Source organism: Carcharodon carcharias, chromosome 16 (assembly GCF_017639515.1).
Source record: "Carcharodon carcharias isolate sCarCar2 chromosome 16, sCarCar2.pri, whole genome shotgun sequence".
Lineage (NCBI taxonomy): Eukaryota > Metazoa > Chordata > Chondrichthyes > Lamniformes > Lamnidae > Carcharodon > Carcharodon carcharias.
Window position 1 is genome coordinate 9,711,866 of NC_054482.1, and position 24,348 is coordinate 9,736,213.

Consider the following 24,348-nt stretch of genomic DNA (forward strand, 5'->3'; position numbering starts at 1 on the left):
GCCCGGGAAAGAGCGCACATCTCCCTGAGTCAAAGTGCTGCCTCAGGGAGATCGCTGAAAGGCAGTGAAACATTAAAAATTGAAAATTTTAAAAATCCTTAACATGTCCCCCTCATGTGAAAATGTCACACGAGATGGGACATGTTAATGAAATACACAAAAACTTTATTACAATTTTATAATTCCGATATCAGCCCTCATCCCACCACTGGATGAGGTTTGTAAAAAAAAAAAATCACTTACCTGCCTGCCCAATGGGTCCTTGCGCCAAGCCGGAGTTTTCACAGGCCCCTCAAAATCCTGGTTGATTGGTAAATTAATGGCCTTAACAAGGCCTTTAATCAATGGCGGGCATGCGTCCTGCTGCATAGCGCGCCCGCCGACCAAAGCATCACGATGCTGCCTGCTGCCCGCCCATCAAGGGTGCTCTGCCACCCGCATGCCAGCCAGAAGATTCAGCCCTATGTTACAATTTCAAAGTTGTGTAAGAATGCATTTGTCGCATGTCAAAACATCACATTTGGATCTGATTGGCTCAAAATTATTTTTTCTAAAACAACAAAATTTAATAGGTATAGTACGTATCAGTCAAGGTACAGGAAAGAGAAAGGATGAATTGCCAATTGAGAGAGAGATCAATCAGAAAGCAGCTTTCAGTAAAACAAAGCAGATAGTAAAATCAGCTACCACCTTATACTGCCACGAACCAAAGAGCTGACATTAAAAATAAAACTTTTAATATAAGCACTAGAAAAGGTACAACAGTCATGTAATTCATGTCTTTAAACTTGTTTAAAGAGTTGCTTTGTGTCTGTGTTTGTGTTTACACCCCCTAGACTATAACTTCTGGTCACCTCCCTCAGTATAATGCAGGATGCACAGATGTTTTAGCTCACAACAGTAAATTGTGGCTTGCTCAGTGATTGGCCAATCTTATGGTTGGATATATATTTTTAAAAGCATTTAAAGACACATTGTAATTTTCAGATTGGAAAATACAAGAAGTCCTTCTTCCACATTGCAGCTTTTTGATTAGAAATTTGATTAATTGGGGGGAGAGGGATAAAGATTCTCTGATAGTTGTCATCATTCCATAGTCCCATGTGGTGGTCTGCAGGATCTTAATGAATATATGTTAATGACTTGGATGAAGAAATATAGAGTTATATCTCCAAGTTTGCATATGGCCTAAGTTTCATGGCACTGTCGGTTGTGTAGATGGGAATAGAATAATGGGCCAAGATTTTCCTGTCGGTGAGCAGGGCGAGGCCCGCTCACCAATGCGTAAAATGACGCGTGGTGACATTGGGCAGAACTCCCGACGTCACCGCGCCCCATTTAAATTTTCAAGTAGGCAGGGGCTCAGCAAAATCAGCTGTGCGCCCACCGACCTGTCAATGGCCAATTGAGGCCATCGACAGAGTCATTTAAGTAATTAGTGGACCTGCCCATCCAAACTTAAGGTTGGTGGGCAGGCCAGGAGCCCTGGCGGGCATCAGAAAAAGCATTAAACCTCATCCATGGGCGGGATGCGGTTTCGTGCAGGTTTTAAAATATTTAATTAAAGTATTTTTAAAAGTTATGGACATGTCCCAACTCATGTGACAGTGTCACATGAGGGGACATGTCAGGGAATTTTTTTTTCTATTTTTAGTATTTTTTTCAGTAGAGCCGATCTCCCTGAGGCAGCACTTTGCCTCGGGGAAATGAGTGCGCTCTTTCATCCGCATGCGCAAAAGAGCACACTCACAGGTTTAGGGATTTCTCCCCGTCCGCACATGGAGCGCAGAGTGGGTGGGACTTAATTGGCCCGCCCACTTAAAATGGCGGCGCACCCCTCAATTGGGGGCGCCGATCGGAAGCGCGCCTCCAAGCGCCCGCTCTTCAACTCCACCCCCCTCCCCCCCCCCCACCCCCCCACCCCCCCACCCCCACCGCCCCCGAACCGGGGGGTGGGGGGGTGAAAATTCTACCCATGGAGTTCAATGTGAGGTTATCCACTTAGGATGTGAGAAAGAATGAATTGGAGTATTTTCTTAGTTTGAGAGACTAGGAGCTGTGGAGAAACAAGGGGATTTAGGTGTGCATATAGACATCACTAAAAGCTCATGCACAGGTACAAAGGAAATAATCAAAAAGGCAAATGGATGCTGGCCCTGGGGGTGGAATACAAAAGCGAAGAAGTAAAGGTGAATGAAAGTTGAGTTATAGATGAGCCATGATCTAATTGAATTACAACTGGATTGAGGGATTGACTGAGATATTAGTGTTCCAATGTTCCCAGAGTTAAATCCCCATTATCAAGATCCTCTGTTCTGCCATATGTTGTCCACTCCCTCACCCCATGTTTCAGTCCCTGGTGGTGTTTCATCATAGCCACATCTAGAATGCAGACTTTCTGTGTGCAAGAGATTCAGCTAGTGTGAGAAAAGGAGTGTACCCTGTAACAGAACTGACTGCAATGCTTCAATGCCTGTTATATAGCTTTATTTATCCCTCTATTCCTCCCATGCCCAACTATCTCCATCACTGTACAGTTGTTTCTTATAAGTTTAAAAAGTGTGTTTTCTTTGCATTCAAAACCTGTCCCACAAAATTCTCTTTTTTTTTTCTTTACAGAACAATTATGCAGAAGATGGAAGTCCAGCAACAACAAATTATATGACTCAGGGAGATAAACTTCGTGCCTTAAAAAGCAGGAGACAACCACGATCAGCAACAACAGGAACATTAAGGTAATTTATGATTTATACATCACAAAACTATGTTCAATAAAATCCTAAAAATGGGAAAAAAATATTTAGGAAATTTTAAGGAAGAATTTTGAAGACATTTTGTCCAAATGGCTTGTTGGCACTTATAATTAACTTGTACCTCACTTTAGAGTTCAGAGCAGTTTTTTTAGGGCTATCAAATGCATATATTTTGGTGTTAACTCTAAAATGATCAATATTCTTGTATATAAAAAAAACTTAGTGGAATGTAAATCTGTCCCTTTACTCAAACCCATATAGTTTGTAAGATCTTACACCAACCAGTTTTAGTTATGGCTGTTTTAGTTATGGCTGTTTCAACATTACTGTACACTTGATGCAATTCAGTGTACAGAAACAGGCTATTGAGCCTGATTGGTCTATACCAGCGTTTATGCTCCACAGGCTCCCCTCACCCTATTTCAACTAAGCCTATCAGCATATCTTTCAATTCCTTACCTCCGCAATGTACTTATCTAATTTTCTGTTAAATGCTTCAATGCTGTTTGCCTCCGCTATTCCTTGTAATATAATATTCCACATTGTTGGGCGAAGAAATTTCCCCTGAATTGGATTAATTAAGGACCATTTTACATTTATAGAGATGAAAGCTGTTCACATTGCTCTGATCTAACCAAAGTTTTTGGTACAAGCTTAGCATAATTTCTCTGATTTTTTAGTTCTATCTCCCTAGAAATGAACCTCCAGTGCATGGTTTTCTTTTTTAAATGGCCCTACTAACCTGCAGCACTTTTTTTTTACTGATTGTGAATCTGTATTCCTAAATCCCTTTGCTCCTCTACCCTATTCAGATTCTTATTATCTAAGTAGTATGGAGTATCTAAGTGGTATGCAACCTCTATATTCTTCCTACCAAAATACACTGCCTCACAGTTATCCATATTGAAATTCTTTGGTAATTACATGGTCATTCTGCAGACTTACTAATATCTTCCTGTATTTGATCACATTCTTCCTTTTGCATTATATGCACCTCCCAATTTTGAAATTGTACTTCCGATTCACAAGTCCAAACCATTAATGAACAGCGGTGGTTAACTTCACAGATTTTGCCAGTCTGAGTAGCTACCACTTTGTTTTGTACTCAGCTTGCTATCCATTGTGCTGCTTTGGCTCCTGACTCCTCCATGCTGTGACTTCAGTCATGAGCCTACTATGCAATGTATTATTGAGGGCATTTTGAAAATCCAAACATATTATATGTACTGCATTACTCTTGTCTAACCTTTGTCTAACCTCCGTTCGTTCTTCAAAGAATTCAGTGAGTTTGGTAAGGCGTGACCTTCCCTTTTGAAATCCATACCACCTATTCTTTTGTTGTATTTTCAGTTTCTATTTGTTTTTTTAATGACATTTTGGAGTAACAATTGCAAGCTAACTACAGCTCCCTAGACTTGTTCCATCTCCCTTTTTAAAATATAAGAATGTAAAAAGTTAAATTCTCCTATTAACCCATTGTAACTTTACTTTGCCTTTATAACTTATAGTGTAGTTTTATTTCAAGCTTATAATTGGCTGTAAAATTTAACATAACAGTTTGACCTATGTAATTAACATTCATTTAGTTAAATCACTGATGTAAATAATGGAATGTTCCTACAATAATTTGTAGGCATTCTCACGTTTACACTCAGTTTAGAATTGTAGAATGATTACAGCACAGAAGGAGTGACCTCATGTCTGTGCGGGCTCTCTGCAAAAGCAACTCATTGCCAATGGGAACAGTTTCTCCCTAACTGCTCTGTCTATACCCCTCATTATTTTGAACGCTTCTATCATATCTCCTCTTAACCTTCTCTCCTGCAAGGCGATCAGTCCCAGCTTCTCCAGTCTATCCATGTAACTGAGGCTGCTCATGCCTTGAGCTATTCTTGTGAATCTTTCTGCATGCTTTCAAATACCGTCACATCCTTCCTAAAAGTGTGCTGCCCAGAACAGGACATGCTACACTAGTTGAGGCCAAACCAGTGTTTTATACAGTTTGGGGGCTTGAATCCTTAAAATGTCCAGGCATTTTCTCAAACCTCTTAGAAAATAATATCTAGCAACAATGCGTATGATGATGTTTATTGCCCCAATGTGAGATTAACTTAATTGGAAATGAGCCATAAACAGTTTGTTCTGTATGTGGAAATAAACTAGTATACTTATAGCTTTCATATGCTCTGGCTGATAATATTACTGCATTTTAAATCTAAGTTCTGTTATTGCTAGTTTCATAATTAAGAGCAATGGAGTAACTATTGTTATGACCAGGTGAGAAGGGGTGCTCAAAATAGCTCTCAGATATTCTACTTTCCACGCTTCAAAAAAAAAATGCATTTTAAGAAAATTTGCTTGGCGCCATATTTATCAAAGTATTGTTTCTGCATGATACAAATCATAAGTAGAACATAGTCATCCCAGCTGCATCTCCATAGGAGCAGAGAGGCACTTGTGCATGATTTTTTAGATTGTGTGGAGGGTTACATAACAGAATCAGAATTTTGGGGGCCTATCAGTCAAAGTACAGTTTTCATTCACACAGCTGATGATTTAAAGCAATATTAGAACAGTGAAAGTGACCAGTAAGACAAATAGAGATTTTATTTTGTGTGCAAAATATGGAAACAAGATCTCTGCTGCAATTGTCATTTGTAGCACTCATGGTCTTTTAAATTATTGATCAAAGGAAACGTCCATCTCTCCATTCCCAACCCCAGAGAAAAGTTAATGGTTTTGAATATTTTTGTTGGCTTGCCATTTTTATAAATAAAATTAAGCTGAAATTGGATCTGAACTATTTGCACTTAAACACGCCTGTACAACAGGTGAAAAATATGAACAACTTAATTGAACAGATGAAATAAAATGCTATTTAAAGCTGTATATCCTGGCTAATATGTTTTTGTCTGTAATTCATTTATTAAACAGTAACTAATATTCTACACAGTCTTATCTTTAGTTACTTGCCCAACAGTTATTTTGTTTACAGGTGACTAGGGATCAAACACTGTTGCCTCTTCGAGTTTGGTCTCTAAATAGTGGCAGAAGAAATCAGTTATCTTTGGCATGGGCAAGTGGCATTTGTGCACTGGCTCCTTACATTCACTTAGCTAAAATCATGTCCCTATATTTTGACAGTAGAACAATAGAGCAACACTTCCATAGGTGTACATTTTTAACTTAAGTAAGGTGCATATTGTTTTAGTGATGTAGGTTAGAGGAGTCAGCACAATGATGCTCAATTATGATCCAACTAAACAAGCACCAGCTAAAAGCACCCATTCAGAACAAAGATACTGGGTTCAATCTTTGGTCCATGCTAAGTGATACTGAACCATACAGACCAGAAAGGCATTGATTCAAACTGTGCTGTGTTAGCTGATTTCGATTAGTAATCTTTGGAATGCATCACCTTATCCAAGTGCTCCTGGCAGGGAAGTTCTTGCCTCTGCTTTCTAATAACCTTTCCTGGAAGGTACACACAGCTGTTGGCAAAGCCCAGCACCAGACACAGCAGTGACATCCTTTGTGGACAAATAACATGGCGGGCCGTCTATCTAAGCTTACACATACAACATTGCCATTTGACAATGGTGACATCACTAACAGTACACCTAAAACCATACTTAAAAGGCTTGACCGCAATTTGGCCATAATAAAGGTTGCAATTGTACATATACGAAGACGCCAGTAGATGAGGATAATGCCATGGGTAGAATTTTCACGTAATTTATCGGGTCCATAATGCTGTGTACTCAATATTAAGAATGGCTGCTATGATGAAAAAAACCTAATTTAAGATACTATGAATAATTCTACCAATTGGCTAATTCTCCAAAAGTTTCAATACCACTTCCTGGTGAAGTACATGTTCCTTTCCTGTACCATTTCGCAGTCTACCACTTAAAACAAATGTAGTTACTTAAAATCTAATCTATTTCAAGGAAAATAGTATGTGTACATGCACTATTGAATGACATTTGCTTTGTTAAAATGCAGCTGCTGCACAAGTGAGCATCTTATTACGAAAATAAGGTTTTGTTTATTTTTCCTGTCCTTTCATCTTATCCCCTGAAGTAGGGTCGCACTTTTTAAAAATAAATAATTGTTACAATTTGCATGACGAAGCACAATTGAAATGGAAAAGATGATGTCATTTTCTATCCTTAACATGTTTACTAATGTTTCTTCAAAGGTGACTACTGTGTGCGTTACAGTGATCAAAGAACTGTTTTTAGTCTATTTTCATAGCTGATTTAACTAATATAATTGTGATTTACCAGAGACTAATGATCAGCAGCTCTCATTTTCCTGTTTGTAAAAACGTTGCAATAAAGCAACGTTATCTAAACGTGGATCTGAAATTTTATTTTTTGTAAATGTTTACTATCTAAACATTGATTTAAAGATAAATTTATTAACTGACCTTTTAAAAAAGTGCATTGCATTTATTAATATATTTGTTATTTTAAAGGTTAGATGATATGAAAATTCATTCGAGATCTCCATCACAACCATTCAGGTAAAGACGTCTTTTCTGTATGATTGAATCCTTCAGCAATATTTGAAAATTACATTTCAGGAAAAAGTACACAAATACTTAAATATAGAATTTCCTACAAACCAGGCGTTGATGCAGTTTGCTTGTTACATTGTCAACTCCCAGTTTGCAAAGGGCCAAATGTGATCCATTTTACTAAAACCTGCATAAGGGGTGAAAGTGAGTGATATGGGATCAAGTTAGCAACAACACCTTGAAGTTATATGGTGCCTTCATTGTAGAAAATGTTCCAAGTTGCTCAATAGGAGCATTACCAGATAAAAATTGTCAGTGAGCCAACAACGGCAATGTTAGGAGAAGCGACTATAAGTTTGGTCAAAGAGGCAGAGTAAAGTGGAGAGATTTAAGGAGGTAATTCCAGATCTTCAGACATTCGGGCCTGAAGGCATGGAAGTCACTAGTGGGGAAAAGGGAGTGAGGAATACACAAGATGCCAGGGTTGGAAGAACACACAGTTTTTGGAGTGCTGGAGGGCTTATAGCAATGGGGAAGAGTGAGGCTGTGAAGGGATTGAGGCATTGGTGGACTGGGAGCCATTGTAGATCAGAAACACTGGTAATGTGCAAGTGGAACTTGGTTGGGTTAGGATAAGGGCAGCAGAGTTTTAAATGAGATCAAGTTTGCAGAAAATGGTAGCTGGCCAGGAAGATGTTGCTATTTCTGGTCTGCTAGTTGGAGATTCTGTGTGATCCTGGTAACTTCTATTGAAAAATTTGCTTGGGTTTTTTTTTTAACCTGGGTTGAGATCTGCTTGAATTACTAACATCTGGATTTTTCTTGTAAGACATCAAGTATTGATGCTTCCTGTAGCCTAATTATGTACTAAAGTTTTATCTGAATCCATAATGCCAATTCTTACATTTTTAAAAAACATTGGGCAGGATTTTACAGCCCCCTGTCAGTGTATTTGAAGGCAGGGATGATGGAGAGTTGGCTCATAAAATAAAACGAGTGGCCTGCTTGTTGCCTTCCTGCCCATCCCTGAACTGACCCCATATTACGGAGCACGGATAAGGCATCAGGTAGCCCATTCGCCTTTGGTCCGATTAATGGCCACTTAAGGATCTCATTCCATCTCCACTCCTGTAATGCAGGGGAAGGCGGAAGCAAGACCTGGCAGTTTTCACTGCACAGGCTACTGGTGGACTGGAAAGTGGATACCTCCTTTCGGAGATCCCCTGTCCATCAGAGGCAATACCCCCAAGATCTTACCCACCCTTTAAGCCTCACCACCCGCCCCCCTCCAAACTACGGTTTAACAACGTTTTACCTGCCAGCCGCAATGTGGGTTTTCACACCATATCGTCCCAAATCTGCCACATTAGGTATGCATTCCTGGGAAACACACCGTTTTGATGGCGAGTGGGTTCTCACCTGCCCGCCATGCCATCACCTCGCAGCTTCATCATGCCGAGCGCCATATTTAAAGTCCAGGCGTGTGCACACATCTTAATGCTTCCAGCCCAGGACTGCTACAGGGAAAATGTCCACAAAAAACAATAAGACTGCCGCCCCCAGGTTTAGTGACGCGTCACTGGAATGCCTTTTGGACAGCATGGAAGCCAACTATAATGTCCTCTACCCCCACACTGGCTGCAGGATGGGCAATGGCGTGACAAACCAGGCTTGGGAGGTGGTAGCAGTGGTGATCAGTGCCAATGCTGCACAGAAGAGGTTGGCCATCCAATGCATATAGCGGATGAATGATCTCATCCGTGCAGCCAGGGTATGGCAGCCATCTCATCACTCTAAACGTACACTCAAGTCCATCACAAATTCACTGGCATCTCACTCACTGACAGTTCAAGAGATGTCACTGCCCATTCTCACACACCCTCACATTTCCATTTCCATCTTGCCTTATCTCCTCTGGAGACTGCCTCCTCAGCCCTCACCATCTTGAGGCCACTTGCACAGATCAACATGTGCCCCCCCACACACCCTGGGTTACCTTCCTTCCCCAGTACAGCCCTCATCCTGCAGCCTCTTCCCTTGCCTGAGGCCACTTCTCTTCCTCTGCCAAGCAAGCCCTAGTCCTGCAGCCATTGAAAAGCCACCAACATATGGCTGACCTGATAGGTAGGGACCTGCTGTGAGCCCCCCTATAAAAGTGATATGGCGCTGTATGTGAAGCTTGGCACTAATGACTATAAGTGCTTCCCGAAGGCAAACAAACCTTGACATCCCAAACGAAATGCAACCTGCCAGGTGCAAGTCGCTTATGTGCTATTGTGAAAACACGTCAGCATGTTTTCCTGTCGACGTGGGCAGCAATCCAGCCTGGGGAGGGGCGAGGATGATTCTGGTGGGCTAGCCCAGTAATGATATGCAGATGTATTACAATGAGGTTCCTGACATCTGACGGTGGGAAATGTGGCCTGCCATTGCCGGGCTGAGCAGATGATCGCAAACTGCTTTCATGCTGTCGTGAAACCAATTGCACGATATTGTCCGCTCACGCCACCGAACACGCCTGACACCAGCGGGCACAGAAAATCCTGGCCATGATATCAGACTGCTATCTATTTTGAAATCTTGGAGCAGCTACAGCTTCTTCCAGCTGAACATCAGAAGGACTGAAGCTGGTTCTTTTTTTTTGCCCTGCACAGACTATGCTTTCATATCCTTTATCTCCTTTTGCCTCCCTGGTCACTCTGCTTGAACCATCTGCCATATTGGCATATTTTTCAATCTGAACTGAGCTTTTAAATCAACATCTGTAGCCTTTGATAGAACATGCCGACTTCAGTTTTTGGCACTGAAATCATTGATAGCTTTTACACTTCCAGACTTGACTCGCAAATGCCTTCCTTATTAGCCTTCCATCCTCTCCTCTCAGAAACTTCCAACTTGTTCAAAATTTTGTGTTCTATACTAATTCTCATTCTTTGACCAACGACACCCACCCTTGCTGAGCTTCCTTTGCTTCCTGTCGTATTAAATTTACAATCCTTGTCCTTGCCTTTAAAGCCTTCCAAAGTCCTGCCTTACCCTCTCTCTGCAAAGCCCTCAGTCCATTAAACAACTTGAATGTTTTATTCCTATAACTTTCTCCTCTTTTCATTTCTCCTATTTGCACCATTGTATCAACTATATTTGGCACATTTTCTGGGCGCCTCCTGCTGGATCTCTTTCCACCTTTTAAAATCTTTTCGGTGCCCATATCTTTAGCCATGTTTTCTGCTACATCTGATTCTTGTCGAGGTGTCCCATTTTCAATTGGCTACATGTGAAGCGCTTTTATGCTAAAGGTATTAACACAAATTCTAGTTCCATTATTATAAATTGTACTTATGCCTTTCTAATTTGCAGAACGACCAGGGAACTGGGATTTTTAAAAGGCATAGGTTGGTTCCCTTTTGGCCTTACTGTAGGTAAAACCAAGAAAGATTTAATTCCCTTCTTTTCTCCCTTTTCCATCCAAAGTCCATTTGGAATAGCTACTATCCTCCACTTGGCATTTTCTATTTGCAGCATGGTTCAGAGGTGGATTTTTAAACCATTTAATTTTTAAAAATATTTTGGCAGGATGTGGATGAAGTTGGCAAGTTGTATTTATTGTCTATCCTTAACGGTCCTGAGAAGGTGGTGATTGGCTGTCTTGGACCATTGCAGTGAGACCTTTGTGACTATAGATGAACTGTGCATCACATTTAGGGGCTCCCCTTTTCCCTCAGAGACCCTCCCCACACTCAAGCTCATGGCACCAGATTCACAAATGTATGGCTTGAACAGAATGACCAGCGAGACAAGTTTCTTCTGATAATTCGCAATTGCTTTATTGAATGACCCACAACCCCACAGTACGAAACCCCAAAATTTAAAACAACCTGTTCCCAGTACCCAACACAAAGTCACCATGTCTTGGGCTTAAACTTACAAAAATGCTAACTCCACGCAGTCCCCACAACTCGGTTTAAACTTGCAAAAACACAGGCAAAATACCATGCCTTGTCCTGAAACCTTGAGAAAAAATTCTCAAACCAATATCTCCAAGATATGGCTGAAACAAGTTACAAGGTACCAGCAAAAAACACCCAAGCTTTCGCCCCAAACCTTCACAAAATTCTCAGACCAATATCATTACAATTTGGCTGAAACTCTCAGTCCCAAACACGGCTCGTCTGTCCATTGTTGATTGTAAGCCTAAGTCAAGGTGACTAAACTCGACCTTTCTGACTGCAGCCCAAGTCCTTCAGGCCAATATCATCACGATACGGCTGAAAACACTTACAATCCCCAACACAGCTGGTCTGTGTGGTGTAAAATGTCTGGTTTTTTTTGGAAAAATATAATTTATTCATAAAATATCTGAACGAACATTACAAAACATTTCAAAATGGCTATGAGAAAAAGTGCAATCATTTTCAAGTTTTCTGCGTAGATCATGAGATGCTTCAATACAATCAATGAACATTATACACATTGCAACATGGTCATTACAGACCATGGTATTTAAGTTATCTACATAGATCATGTTGCACTCTGAGGTGCTTCAATACAATTGTTGTATTCACTGCATACGCTCAATGTGAGTCATACAGCATGAGGGGTCGCTACAATTCCCAGTCCCTCAGTGCATTATGGCTGAAAGGCCTTTAGCAGCGACCTTTCCCCATTGCACCTTTGTGGTGGCTGCCCCAAGCTTTAGTGCATCCCTCAGCGCGTAGTCCTGGACCTTGGAATGTGCCAGTCTGCAACACTCGGTCGGGGACAACTCTTTGCACTGGAAGACCAACAAGTTTCAGGCAGACCAAAGAGTGTCTTTCACTAAATTGATGACCCTTCAGCTGCAGTTGATGTTTGTTTCGGTGTGTGTCCCTGAGAACAGAGTCCTGGGTCTCAGAACTGCTCGGGATGAACCTCTACAAAAACCACTGCATCTTTGCAAAGGCATGTTCCACAAGGAGGTGAACAACGGTCTGTTCCCCATCACAGCCACCTCGAGGGCAACGTGTAGAGGGAGTGAGACTCCAGGCATGTAGGAAGGATCTGACAGAGAGGGCGTTGCTCACCACCAGCCAGGCTATGTCTTGGTGATTGTTGGAAAGTTCTGGTGATGAAACATTCTGGGCCTGAGTCAAGGTAATCAGCCCTGACCCTCCTTCCAGCTGCAGCCCAGATACTCAGATCTGCTCTTCTTCTATAATTTAACTCAGACATGTCAAAACATATATTTCCTGTTGTTCCAATGTCTATTTAGTTGTTAAAAGCAAAATACTGCAGATGCTGGAAATCTGAAACAAAAATAGCTGGAAAAACTCAGCAGGTCTGACAGCATCTGCGGAGAGGAATACAGTTAATGTTTCGAGTCCATATGACTCTTCATCAGAACCATTTAGTTGTTTCCGCGCAAAGTCCAGACAAATGTCATCGGCTCCTGCTGATCGAAACAATACAGGGTTTTCCATGGAAGATATATTCAGACGGATATTATCAATTCTCATTGTATGAGTAATTCTCCTGCTGTTTGAGGTGGCACAGTAACAGCAGCTGGTTCCAAAGTTAATGAGCGGTTGAATGAGCCTATTCCAGTACTATTGCCTGTGATGCAGACCTTAATCGCATAATTCCTTGAGTGTATTACATTGATGATATGTCCTTTGTGCTATTGTACTGGGTAATCAGACTTCTTGATTGCATTAGTTAAAGGTAGGTAATGGCATTTCCATGGTACCATTGTTCCTTGTTAGCAGTCAGTCAATGTCCAAACCCTTTTGATGAGTCAGTTTTTTTACTAAATGCCTGAATTATAACCCCTTGCTGTCCAGCCCTGTACTGCTGACTGCAGCTTATCTTTTGTAATTTATAGTTCCAATCATGAGGTGAAAACATGTCTGTGGGTTTGAAATTATGTTCCCTAAATTTCCCAGTTGGAGGGGATTCCGATGCTACAACATTACTCGTTGCACAGGTCTTTGTGTTTTGACCAATTCATCTACATCCTCCATGTATTAAATAGAAAGAACTTGCATTTATAAAAATGCCGTTCAGAACCTCAGGACTTCCCAATGTGCTTTGTAGGCAAGAATTACTTTTGAAGTGCACTCACTGTTCTAATGTTGGAAACTCATACACAGCAAGATACCACAAAGAGCAATGTGATCATAACCAGATAATCTGTGAGAATATTTCTTGGTCTTTATGTTTAAACCTGTAATGAGCCAATGGCTTGACCACATTTTAATAGTTCAGTGGCTCTGCCTCAAGCTCAAATTAGAATTTTGAGAATTTCAAGGATTGTTCAACAGATTGACCTTTGTTGCGGTATTTTTTAGAGCATTTAAAAATAAGATGCAACTATATAACAATCTTACTCAAAAAACTTAGTTTTTGTTCTTGTAGTGGTTACTTTATTATAAAAACGATGGGCAGGATCTTCCCCCCGTTTGTTGGGGGGGGGGGGTTGTGCTGGAGTGGGCAGTTTCCCAATCGGTGCCCCCAGTTGAGGGCACACCGCCATTTTATGTGGGCGGGCCATTTAGGGCCTGCTCGGCGTGACATCTGCCAGGGAGTGCTATGTGCTCCCTGTGCGGGAGGGGTGGTGGAGGGGAGATTCCCTGAGCCGGGAGTGTGTTCCTTCGCGCATGAGCGCAAAAGAGCACACAGATCTTCCTGAGGCAAAGTGCTGCCTCAGGGAGATCAGCTCAGATTTGAAAGGTTCAGTAAAGAAGTAGAAAAAAATTACTGACATGTCCACTCACGTGCCACTGTCACATGAGCTGGGACATGTCGATTTCTTTTACTTAAACGTTTTATAAAAATTTTAATACCCTCATGAAACCTCATCCCACCTGTAGATGAAGTTTAATGTCCTTTCAGAAGCCTGCCTGAGCTCCTGGCCTGCCCACCAACCTTAAGGTTGGACGGGCAGGTCCATTAATAATGTTAATTACTTTTTTAATAGCCTTAATAGGCCTTTGACAGTTTGGTGGGCGCACAGCCGATTCAGCTGTGCGCCTGGCGAACTGAAAATCTAAATGACGCGGGGTCGGGACGCATGCCTGACATCACCCCGCATCATTTTACGCATTGGCAAGTGTGCCCCGCCCCTGCTAACCGAACAGATGGTTCTACCCCACGTGAATCACCCTGAAGTTCAGTTTTAGAAAATGAATACATTGAATCATAGAGCAAATATTATCTTCTCAGTACTTGACTGCTAATTCAAGGTTGTTTAATTTTGTGTCTGTTTTAACAGAGTCAATTCTTCAAGTACTAGCCAAGGATCAATGTCACCTCTGAAATCTTCAAAGATCTCAATGAATTACCCAAGTGCTAGAAGAATTAGCAGAAACACCCTATCCATGAACAGTAATCTAAAAAGGTGAAGTTTTTGTTCATAGAGATAACTTCTTAAAAAAATACTGACTCAAACCTTTAATTACAGAGTACAGAAACTAAAAACATTTTGTCTTCCCTTAATCTAAATACAATTAAATTTGCTTTCTGTCTAAGTTGATTTTATTGTGACCTGAAAAAATAATGTTTGGTCCATGATATTCAGCTTTGCTCTTAAGTATGCTTTAGAAATATTTTATCTACTTAAAACATTTGTTACTGTGGAATATTGGTGTAGCACTGGGTTTTAAACTGGAGTTGTACCCAATCCAGAGGTGAAACAAATAGAACAGGAAGATTTCAGATTCAATCCCTGTTTTCTATGATCTACACCATCATGGCTGTAGTGGGACACAACATTATACCTTAAGTTTCTCAGGTTTGAATGCATAGTAGAGGAATTAATTAACAAGCCAAATTTCTGCTCCCGATGCTGTCCAGTGACTCTTTATACCAGGCTAGGACATAATTGAGTCAAGTTGCAATAGGCTGAGTGGCAAATTGACAACATCAGACTCATTTAAGGCTCACATGCAACGAGGCTACATTGATATGGTATCAGTGAGGGCAGAAAGTTCCTGTGTGATTAGATTTCAGTTGACAACTAAAATGGAAGAAAAAGAAATAAATTAATTTGCAACTCCAGCACTGACCTTGGCCAGGATTGTTTGCAGTGCATTGTTTCAAGTAATCCTGCCACTGTATTTGTTGCTCTTATGTAAACCTACACATTGAATTATTTTAATGTTGCGAGCTCATTTTTGCTTCTCAACAACTCAAAGCAATTCACATAGAATATATTATTTGAAGCATGGTTACTTTCATCGTTGTGGGCAAGATTTATATAAGCATGTTCTAACTCAAAATTTGTGCACAAGTAGCAATAGGTTTGTACAACCTCTTTAGGAGAACATTGCTGTTCCTCCTCTATTCACAGGGGAGAAGACCACTTACTGACACTGCCCCCACAGAAACCTTCAGTGATCTAGTTTTCTCTTTTTCAGTCTCTCTACCCACTCCTCATATGCTGTGTCCAAAAAAGATTGACTTCCAGAGTTAGTCATATATCCAGTTCATTTTTCCCCCTCGTTATCAACAGCAGTTTCATCATGGAAGATTATGAATCTGCATGTTGATCTTTCTCAAAACTGCTTTTTGTGAAGTTTAAACGTCAGTTTTACCTTTTGAAAACTTTCAAGTTTACGAAGATAATAAATATCTGCTTCCTCAGCAAGGTTTTAATTTTTTTCTTTGTAGTTTATTCTGTAAAATTTGTGTTCGTTTGGTCAATCGCTTGTTGCAGTTAACCTGATTTTGGCTTTGGTCAGTAATCCTCAATTTGATCAACTCCTTATTGTGCCCTGGGTTTTTCCAGGACCAGTAGCAGTATTTGAGTTGTACATCAGCTCACAATTTGTAAACTCTTGCTGTAGTTTGATTTCTAAAAGGCATTTGATAAGGTGTCACATCAAAGGTTCCTACACAAGATAAGAGCTAATGGTATAGGGCGTAACGTATTAGTATGGATAAAGGATTGGTGGGCTAACAGGAAGCAGAGAGTAGGGATAAATGGGTCTTTTTCGGGCTGGCAAGTTGTAAGTAGTGGAGTGCCACAGGGGTCAGTGTTGGGTCCTCCACTATTTACATTAATGATTGATAAAAGCATAATATTGTGGATGCTGGAAATCTGAAATAAAAATAAAATGCTGGAAAAACTCAGCAGGCCTAACAGCATCTGTGGACAGAAAAACAGAATTAACATTTCGATTCTTCTTCAGAGTCATTAGACAAACAGACACTAATGACTGACTTGGATGAAGGGACCAAATGTATGGTAGCTAAGTGGCAAATAACATTGCGCCACACAAGTGTCAGGCAATGAACATCTCCAACAAGAGAGAATCAACCATCATCTCTTGATGTTCAATGGCATTATCATCACTGAATCCCCCACCATCAACATCCTGGGGGTTATCAGTGACCAAAAACTGAACTGAACTTGCCATATAAATTCTGTGGCTACAAGAGCAGGTCAAAGGCTAGGAATCATGTGATGAGTAACTCACCTCCTGACTCCCCAAAGCCTGTCCACCAGCTGCAAGGCACAAGTCAGGGGTGTGATACTCCCCACTTGACTGAATGAGCGCAGCTCCCACAACACTCAAGAAGCTTGACACCATTCAGGACAAAGCAGCCCACTTGATTGGCACCACATCCACAAACATTCACTCCCTCCACCACTGACGCACAGTAGCAACAATGTGTACCATCTACAAGATGCACAGCAGAAATTCACCAAGGCTCTTTTGACAGCACCTTCCAAACGCACAACCACTACCATCTAGAAGAACACCACCACCTGGAAGTTCCCCTCCAAGTCACTCACCATCCTGACTTGGAAATATATTGCTGTTCCTTCACTGTTGCTGGGTCAAAATCCTGCAACCCCCTTCCTAACAGCACTGAGTGTACCTACACCACATGGACTGCAGAGGTTCAAGAAGGCAGCTCACCACCACCTTCTCAAGGGCAACTAGGGATGGGCAATAGATGCTGGCCCAGCCAGTGAAGCCAACATCCCGTGAATGAATTGTAAAAAACCCAAGATTGGTAAGACAGTAAGTTGTCAGAAGGACGTAGAGATCCTGCAAAGGATATAAATAGGTTAAGTAAGTAGGAAAATATTTTGCAGATGGAGTATAATGTGGATAAGTGTGAACTTGTCAACTTTGGTGGAAAGATTAGAAAAGCTGTATACTATTTAAATGGTGAAAGATTGTGGTACAGAGTGATCTAGGTGTCCTGGTACATGAATCACAAAAAAGTTAGCAGATAAAGCAAGTGATTAAGAAGGAAAATGAAATGTTGGCATTTACTGTAAGCAGAATGGAATATAAAAATAGGGAAGTTTTACTGCAGCTAAACAGGGCCTTGGTGAGAGCACATCTGGAGTGCTGTATACAGTTTTGGTCTCCTTATTTGAAAAAGGATATAATTGCATTCAAAGCTATTCAGAGGAGCTTCACTCTACTCATTCCTGGTTTGGAGGACTTATGAAGAAAGTTTGAAAAGGTTGGTCTATACCCATTGGAGTTTAGAAGAATGAGAGGTGATCTTACTGAAACAGATAAGATCCTGAAGGGACTTGATAGGGTGAATGCTAGGCAGATGTTTCCTCTAGTGGGAGAGACTAGAACTAGGGAGCACAGTTCAAAAATAAGAGGTCTCTCTTTTAAGACAGAGATGAAGAGAAATATTCTCTGAGGCTCGTTAGTCTACGGAATTCTCTTCCACAGAAAGCAGTGAAGGCTGGGTCATTGAATTTATTCAAGGCTAATTAGATTTTTGATAGACAAGGGAGTCGAGGGTTATGGGGTCAGACAGAAAAGTGGAGTTGAGACCGCAGTCAGATCAGCCATGATCTTATTGAATGGAGGATCAGGCCCAAAGGGCTGAATAACCTACTCCAACTCTGAAATCCTATGCTCTTATGTACTAAACTCAGGAGTGAACCTATTTTTTTGGTGAGTATTAAGGAAAATTGCAAGAAAAACAATTCAAATCACCCTTGAGGTATATATTTAAATTTATTAACTTTGCTTTTCCCTTAAATGTTGCTCATGAAAGTTGCAAGTTTTCTGACTACATGATCGATTTACTTTGACAAGCTGTAGATCATATTAATGTATGAATGGCTGTCATTGCCTTTTTCTAGAAAGCATTTCTAGTACAAGTTGTCATAATGTGACAGTTAAATAGTAAGATTTAACACCTAAAAATGTACATAACAGTGACCTGCATGTATAGTTATTGAACTTGATGATTACAAATGTAAGAGCCTAAAATGTTAATGACCAAATTTAATGAAACCACTTATAGCATGCAAAAGTATATTTGAAAGTTTTTTTCCACATACATGGCATTTTTATTTCTTCATATTTGCATGTTATTTTCCATGTACATTATGTCCTGTTTCCCCATTGTCTGTTTCCATTTAGCTTCTCCATAAACTCCAGGCTAGGCAGTTCACTAGGGAATATCTATGCTGCCCCTGACGAAACTGAGAACGTTATGACATCAACTCCTAGGACAAGTTTTACACCTGTTTATCCCTCCAACCAGCTGTATAGCAGCTCGCAGCTTCCTGCGAGGTATTATCATGAACTGAACAACAACTACCACAGCAAATGCAACAGTGGCACTACCTGCAATATTCCCATCAATAATTATACCAGCCCGAAGGATGATTACAACGGTAGATCCACCTGCAGTGGCCTCGGTCCTGTCACCATGCGATACCTAAGCCGTTCACACCCCGTAAGTTTATGTGCTCTTGCACTTTCCACGCTGTCATTAGAGGTGTTTATAATTTTGCCATTTATGAGGTAGAATGGGATCTTGTATGTGAAGTGGCTGTATCAAATGTTAAGGGTAAGTTAAGGGTAAAAAGTCGCTTACAGCAGAATTTTATAAGGAATATGCTTGTCATAATTCCTAGGCCTATGATGGGTTAACTGATCTCAGCCAAAGCAGCCATGGGGGAACGATAATTGACCAATATTTCCACTCCTGATTATTGTCTGCTGACTACTACTGCAAGTGTCTATCAGTTATGATAGAATTGGGCTCCACTGTATTGCCTGTGAAGTCAAATGGCCTCCTAACACTCATCATTCAGGCTCATATATGGATACGATATTAGAGAACTCCTGAAATCCATGTAAATGCATGCCAGTAAAGAGTTGATACCTATGAGAACATGGACAAAATTGGTAAGGGAGATGTTAAGGATAAGGATTATTAGTTTTACTTCTCTCAGGCATTTGATTCTGCTTTGCTTCACTTATTTCTATCTCACTATTGTAGTTGTTGCTTTATATCACAGTACATAAGGAAATTAAATTACACATTTCTCTCTTTAAACAGAGTTACTGTAGGTAGTGGTAGGCATCAAGGCAGTATACTCGTAATTTAATTGAGATACTCATTGTATATTCTACCTCGAGAAGCTGCTTTAGATGATTGTCTTTGCAGGTTGAAGATCAAGTATGACAGTCTAAATGTATTAAATAGATGCAAAACGATTTACAAAGACCCACTCAATTCTAGAAGAGAAATATCTTGCATTAAATTGTCCTTTTATTTTGTTGAGCTGTCTTCTGCAAATATAGTTCTGATTGAAGGAAAATGTACGCTACTCATTTTTCAAGGGGGAATGGTTGCTAGAGCGATTATTTTAAAAAATCATCAAATTTTGGATTAACCAGTTGAAACTGTGTGAATGTTTTGACAATCTTAAATCTTAAATAATGTCTTCAAATTATTTCATATGCATATGTTATACATACGTAAAATATAGGGTGGTCAGTTCATTATGCTATCCATTCCATGGCAAGTTATTCCCAAAATTAAATGCCATATTCCTGCAGATTAAAGTGTAATCAATAGTTGATAACATACTAAAAAGTCATGTAGATGTCTAAGATAATCTCACACGTTGCGAATCGTGCTTTTTCTTCTTTTACATCACATTTTTCATTCCCTGTCCTTTTTATTCCAGAAAAAAACAATGGATACATTATTCATTTGTTTTAAGCCTTTAACCTCATGGTAGACATGTGATCTGTGGTCTCCACCGTGTATAAGGCTTTATGGCTTGACACCTTTAGATGTTCTTCTATCACCATTAATGTTTTCCACTAGAAACAGAATTCTACTTATCACAGTTTATCATGCATGTTATCTAGTAGCTTAGTGGTTTTTTGGAAGTGTTATTTATGGAAATGCTTGTACTTTGCTTTTCATGCATAACAGCCACTATTAGAGTAGGAGGCTGGAGAGATTTACAGAGTGATTGGAAGTGGATAATGCTATTCCTGAGGGCTCAGTTTTTGGACAATGTTTTCCCATGATTTTGGCCGAGCTAAAAGCTTAACATGGGTGGAATCAAATCAAACAGTATTATACTTCATCAAAGTTTAAGTGTCACTGCACCCACAACTATTTTATGCTGGAGAATATGCGATCTTTCACGTTGATTCAAACCCTCTTTACCTCAGCAGTCCCCACCACAATACATGGCCACACATCGGTCAGAAGGGTGAGTTTCCAACAATTGCGCCCATTCATGGGGTTTCATCACATTGTGCACAGGCACCTGTGGTCATGTGAATTCACCATTAACCTGAGCTCCAACGGTCATTTGAAGCCAATTGTGGATTGACTATGGACCCTGATGGAGTGCTGCCAAAATTTACAGAAGATGTTAAAATAAATTGCAAATTGATATTAGGGAATGTGCTAAAAATTACAAGGGAAAATCAATGTCAGTAAGCATGAGATGATGCTTTTTGGTTTTAAAGAAAATATGAGTGTTAGTTATACCCGAAGTATGCTTGGTACTGTGAAAGAGCAGAGAAATTTGGGGATTCAGGTTTACAGAACATTAAAGTCAGCACTATGGTTTTGTAAGGTTGTGTTTTGAGAAAAATACGAATAGCTTTCAAGGTTTTTTAACTAGGTATAGGACATAAAAGCTGTGGGGAACTGATCAACTTATATAAAAGCAAAAGACCTCAGGGCCCCACATGATGAAAAGAGAGAGGGATCCATGTCGATTGACTAAGGCGCTACCTGGTATGAGGAAAGGCGGGATAAATTGGATCATATAATTGCTGGAACAGTGCAGATTTTGGGGTGCTTTAGTAAAAGATTTTTAAATTATGAAAGTTATGAGACAGGCAGAATCATAGTGAAAAAGGATTCCCGTTTCTCCCAAATATACTCACAAGGAGAAAGACTGAAAGGGGACAAGGGGATTTTTTTTTTAGTTTGTACAAGACTGTCTGTCTTTCTAGCCCAACAAGAGTCAAAACTCTGCTAGGCTGGGAAACGGGGAATGAACTGGAACAGGTAATGAAAATAAATATGGGAGACCATCAAGGGAGGTGTGGCCATGATATGATGAGATTTAAGGTGATGATTGAGAGAAAGATAGATGGTACAGAGACCAAAGGAGTAGGAAAAAGTCAGCTATGAAAGAATGAGAATGGGGCCAAGGGAAATAAACTGGAGAAAAATATTGGCAGGAGTAGAACAACCATGGGCAATATTTAATGGACTGATTGATTGGGTTCTGGAGAAATATATTGCACTACAAAATGAGAAAAGACTAACCAAGAATGAGATGCATTTGATAAAAGCTGTGAAGATAAAACTGAAACTAAAGGGAAAAGCATACTCAAAAGTTTATAAACCATAACAGGAAGGGTGATTAAAATTTTTTAATTCATTTATGAAATGTGGGCAGCTGTAGCTAGGCCAGCATTTATTGTCCATCCCTAATTACCCTTGAGAAGGTGGTGGTGAGCTGCCGCCTTGAACTGCTGCAGTCCACATGGTGTAGCTACACCCACAGTGTTGTTAGGGAGGGAGTTCCAGAATTTTGACCCAAAATCAAATACACTGAGTTTAAAACAGATGAAAAGACAATTAGGAAGACAGAGGCAAAATGAAATGAAAATATGAAAGGAAATAACTTATAGGCAGCTAAGAAACAAACGGAAAATTAAGATAATACAAATATATAAGATAACATATATTTGAGAGGTGCAAAGGGAATGTAAGGAAGAACAGTTTTGTGCACTGAGAGGTAATCACCAAGAGCTTGCTGTCTACAAGGGTGGTGAAAGGGGAGATGATGAATAATTTCAAAAGGAGATTGGATGTGCATTTGAGGGAAATGATTTGCAGGGCTATGGGGTAGAGGGGGCAATGGGACTGATTGAGTCCATACCAGCTTTTACGGAGCAATCCAATGAACCAAAGAACCGCCTCCTGTGCTGTTATGTCTCTATAAGACTACGAAAGGATGAGCAAGATGAAGTCTGCAGAGATGATACTGATATGGCAAGGAAACTGAATTGATGGCCACAGCAGGTTCCCCAGCAGCAGATGCAGTGAGCCATTTCAGCAGGATCCCGCTGGCAGGAGGGGCTGGAAAATTCTGGCCTATGTGTTGCCTCAATTTTCATTGAGGAAGCTAACCACAGAAATAGTACTAATAGAATAAATCAAGACAGATATTACAACGCTTAACACTTTCATCAATTACATATTGGGAAACTTGAAGCCATTGTTTTTGGTTTCCACTTCAGACTCTGTTCCCCAATTGTCAACTTCATCCTCCTTCCTGGCAACAGTCTAAAATTACGCCAGTCTGTTTACAACCGTGTTGTCACATTTGGTCCCGAGATGAGCTTCCGACCTCCTATTTGTGCCATCCCTAAGACTGCCTTTTTCCACCTCCATAAAATTGCTCAACTTGCCCCAATCTCAGCTCATCTGCTGAAAAACTCGTGCATTGTTAACTCTAGACATTACTATTCCAATGCTCTCCTGGCTGGTCTCCCACAATTACACCCTCCGTAGACTTGAGGTCATCCAAAACTCTGCTGCCCGTGTCGTAGTTCACAGCAAGTCCCATTCCCCTACTACACCTGTGCTTGCTGATCTTCATTGGCTGCTGGTCAAGCTATGTTGATTTTTGAAATTCTCATTCATTTGCAAATCCCTCCATGGCCTTGCCCCTATCTCTGTAATTCCTTCCAACCCCACAATCCTCCAAGATATTTGTGCTCTTCTAATCATAATTGCTGCACCATCCATAGCCATGCCTTCAGTTGCCTACTCATCAAGCTCTGGAATTTCCTCTCTACCCCTCTGTCTTAAAGCAGAAAAGCAAGATACTTTTTGGTCAGCTGACCTAATATTTTATGTGGCTGGGTGTTTTTCTTTGATTTATAATGCTCCTGTGAAGCATCTTGGGACATTTCATTATGTTAAAGATGCTATATAAATATAAGTTAAGATAGAAGGAAACTTCAGAACAAGAAGAGCTTGCCCTTTGCCATGACCTGCCCTGTAGGCAGCTGTTCCTTAATGATGTATTTTCCTCCGATGGTCTGAAATGGTTATTCCAATTGGTTAAGTTGACTACAATGAGAACTATCCTTTTCATTCCATATTATTGCTATTTCCATGGTGATGAAGCCTGTATTGCCCATCATTTTAGCAATAATGAAGAAAGTAAAGCCCACACAAAAATGAAAAACATAGTCTACTTTGTGCATTTGTTGGTAAAACGGTAAAACAAAATTGTTAAAGTGCACATGTATACTTACCCTGTGCAAATAAGTAACGAGATCGTGTGCCACATGACTGCCTATTACAAATCAGAAGTGCAGTTCACCACTTGGCTAATGAATTGGACGACATTACTTCATGCATTAGACCTGTTAAAATAAATGGCACGAAACCTTTCACTCATACAATAATATTTACCTGAGACTTGAGCTTTATCAGGTTATTTGAGTTTCTGCATTTCTCCACTTTCAAAACTAACTCTGTAGAGTGTAAAAGATCTGTCATGTCACTGAAGACCTCACCTCCAGTGTCATCTGACATTCAGATGCATGCCACTTCTGAGCATTTTCCTAAACTGTTAGTCTAACTTATCGCTGGGAAGTGTTCAGGTATAAACTTTCCCTGTATACTTTGTTTATGAAAGATGCTATTTGCTTTGCAGAGTCTCTGCTTTCTGTACAAAGAAGAATGGATGAATGTTGAGGCAGTCTTTTCGTTTGGTTTGTTTGGTTGTAAAACCTTGGGTGACATTATCTAGTTATG

The 24,348-nt window shown here is 40.3% G+C and overlaps 1 protein-coding gene across 5 annotated transcripts in view; it reads left to right on the top strand.

Moving 5' to 3' along the window:
- Positions 1–24,348, top strand: part of cdc14ab (cell division cycle 14Ab) — a 242,079-nt gene that overhangs the window by 204,000 nt on the left and 13,731 nt on the right. For 4 of the 5 annotated variants that reach the window (XM_041207689.1, XM_041207691.1, XM_041207692.1 and 1 more), the window contains exons 12-15: positions 2,620–2,735; positions 7,234–7,281; positions 14,522–14,647; positions 18,660–18,978. In XM_041207689.1, the coding sequence (XP_041063623.1) occupies positions 2,620–2,735; positions 7,234–7,281; positions 14,522–14,647; positions 18,660–18,978 (609 nt within the window). The remainder of the gene's footprint in view (positions 1–2,619; positions 2,736–7,233; positions 7,282–14,521; positions 14,648–18,659; positions 18,979–24,348) is intronic. The other variant, XM_041207693.1, reaches the window with a different exon arrangement.